The sequence below is a fragment of the Wyeomyia smithii genome, chromosome 2, assembly GCF_029784165.1.
Source record: "Wyeomyia smithii strain HCP4-BCI-WySm-NY-G18 chromosome 2, ASM2978416v1, whole genome shotgun sequence".
Classification (NCBI taxonomy): Eukaryota; Metazoa; Arthropoda; class Insecta; order Diptera; family Culicidae; genus Wyeomyia; species Wyeomyia smithii.
The window spans coordinates 261657682-261660545 of NC_073695.1; the positions used below are offsets into that span (position 1 = coordinate 261657682).

Genomic DNA, 2864 nt, shown 5'->3' on the forward strand with positions numbered 1-2864 from the left:
GCCATTCATTTCCAACTTAACTTCTCATTAACTTGCAATTATATCACAAGGTTGGGGTAACCTTCACCTTTCGATCAAGTTTAGTGGTAGTAACATAATACGCATTTTACATTTTCGTTGCGCTTTAAATTTCATGCCACCACACTGAAGTAAAACGTTATACTATTTCGGAACATGCTGTGAACTTTAACGTCCAACAAAAATTTCCATGCATTTCTTGACAAAAGTGATGTTATTAGTTAAAATATTATTCAATTTTGTTCGAAAAATTTTGCCTGGAGATAATCTATTATCACTGAGGGGCGAAAATAAGCTCCGCTACCGAACAAACATACTGAGAACTCTATTATTTATCATTCATGCTATTTGGGATAATAAAATGAAATGAAAATCGTTGTAATATGAACCATTCACAAAAAAAAACTTAACCTTGGTTTGGCACGGTTTTTGTTTATTTTTTGAGTGCTGACGACACAGTTATTGGCTTGCAAAGGCATTAAACTAAGGGTCCCAAGCTCGTACTTTGTTAAGAGTCACTGAAAAAATAAGCAAAACTTTTCAAGGATATTTGAGTTTGCATCAGAAATCTTTAGGGCATCTACAATTACAATTTAAATTCACAATGATAGAATTGTAACAGTCATTTTTTTTTTCTAATAAACTAGATGTTTTCAGAGCAAATCTAAGAATGATTGCAGCTCAGAATATTGCAGTGATCATTAAACCACCCTCCGAACGAAAATCCTTCACACAGCTCTGCCACGGCGGCGTGCTACTGGCTGTCGTTGCGAAAATCTCAGCAAACGAACAACAATTATGCACAGCAGATCAAGATTAGATCGATACCTCTCACTATAAACGGCTTGGCAGTTTGTCGCTCTAGGGTTACGTTACATTAATGGTGGGCAGTTCTCCGGTGTGTTGTTTTTTATGTCTGCATCACGATCAGCCGTTAGCGAAAAACACTGTTGCTCTCTAGCTTGTAGCTACCAGGCAACTACAATCGACGTTCGGATTTATTGCCTCACTTCCGCTGCTCGATGGCCGGCCAGTATAGCGAATTTCAGTGCCGCAGTCGCCGCCGGTCGCCATTTGGTCACCTCATTCGGTTGATCGGTTAAATGGTGCTTTGAATAATTCATTCGATGAGATAAGAGCTCGACTGTCTGTGGCGCTTCTGGCAGAGGACATCTGCATGCGAAATCTTCGCTTATTTTGGGGTGCACTTGTTTTCGTAAGTGCGTTCGACTTTTATTTTGGACAATTAGGAAGTAATCAAAGCGGGGATGTCCGATATAAAGTCTATCAGCTCGCCTCGATAGGTTATCAGTTGTTTGCGTTCCATTCAATCAGCAATACAGCCGCCTCCAACATGTTTGTCAAAGTGGTAAGCTTGCAAAAAATCCCTTATCATTTAGGGAATTGGTTTGTAAATTCTTTGATTTTGTAGATAATTTTGGCTTGCCTGGCAATTTGTACTGTCACCGCAGAGCCCAACCTAGATCAGTTCCAGCTGGCTTACGGAGCTCACTTACTGGGAGGAATCAATCCGGAACTGTACGCCAGTGCGAAAGCCCTTACACCGCTCCAGTATGCCTCCGGTTTCCCGCTGGTTTATGCGGCTCAAATGCTTGCCGGCCCCGTGCATAAAACCGTCAAACCGTCAATTGTCAGTGCACCCCTACAGTATGCAGCCACCCTTCCGGTAAGCTATGGCGCTCCGACTGCTTTTGCCTATAGCAGTCCCTATCCGTCTCTGACTTACGGAGCGCCCTCTCCGCTAACCTACGCTGGGCCGTCATTTCACAACCAACCATACGCTTCGTACGCAGCCGCTCCTGCTCACACCACACTGGCATACGGCGGCAGCAGCAGCGGGCTCGGCAGTGGCCCCATCACCTTCGGATCATCATCAGTTGCTCCAGCAGCCGCCCTCAATTACGCCGCTTTTGCAGCCAACGCTCAAGCTCTCGGAGGTTCTCCCTACGCCGCCCAAGTCCTGGACGCCGCTATGGGCCGATCCGCCGCCGACCTCTACACTCGCGGAGTACCGTTTGCAATTCCCACAAGCCAAGCAATGGCGGCCACCAGTAACGGCGCTGCAGCCGCTGCGAACGCGGAAACTGCACGACAAATCGCCCTACAACAAATTGCTCCGGGTTATAATACGGCGGCGTCCCTGGGCGAAACACGTGCGCAAGCTCGGGCAGATCGTCACTAGAATCCGCTGGCTGGAAAAGTATCTAACCCAGCGCAAACGGAACCTGTAGAGAGAGAGAGAGGGGGAGAGAAGACGGGGGAACATTAGTTGCGCGCTTACAAGACTGGACGCGGATCCCGAGTCGAGATATCAGAGGTAACGCAAGGATCGTGTCATAATTTATTATTATGGAGAAATAATCGATAGGTAGCTTTGTTTCAATTTACACTAGTATGTAATATTCTTTAGTTAAGTAAACCGTAAATACAGTACTTTTATAGGTTGATCCGATTATAGTCATTTCACATTGTCGGTTTTTTGATTTTATTTAATTTTTTGCTAGGTTTTCTTTTATACTTTGATGCATGTTCGTTTTAATTGTTGGCATTTCAAAGACCACGACATTTTTATTATTTTTTCGAATTAAACTTTTTTTTAATCCTTGGCATTTTTTGTTAGTTTAATCTTCATGTTTTGCCTTTCTCCTAGAAAGGTATAGCAATCACTGAAAAAACTAAAGGTATGAAAGTGCTCCAGAGGGCAAGATGTCGTATATCACTCGACTTAGTTCGACGAGCTGAGCATTTTCTGTATGTATGTATGTATGTTATGTGTGTGTGTGTATGTGCAACTTTTTTTTTCTCACTCACTTTTCTCAGAGATG

At 43.6% G+C, this 2864-nt stretch overlaps 1 protein-coding gene across 2 annotated transcripts; it reads left to right on the forward strand.

Annotated features, from left to right (window-relative positions):
- The first annotated feature begins 1294 nt into the window (after positions 1–1294).
- LOC129726012 (cuticle protein 16.5-like) lies at positions 1295–2433 on the forward strand. 2 transcript variants are annotated; one of them, XM_055682537.1, is made up of 3 exons: positions 1295–1387; positions 1451–1705; positions 1833–2433. In XM_055682537.1, exons 1-3 carry the CDS (start codon positions 1373–1375, stop codon positions 2268–2270), a joined length of 708 nt encoding a protein of 235 aa, XP_055538512.1. In that variant the 5' UTR covers positions 1295–1372; the 3' UTR covers positions 2271–2433. The 2 variants fall into 2 exon arrangements, with proteins under 2 accessions (XP_055538512.1, XP_055538511.1); XM_055682536.1 differs by having other exon boundaries at positions 1451–2433.
- Positions 2434–2864: the final 431 nt, after the last annotated feature.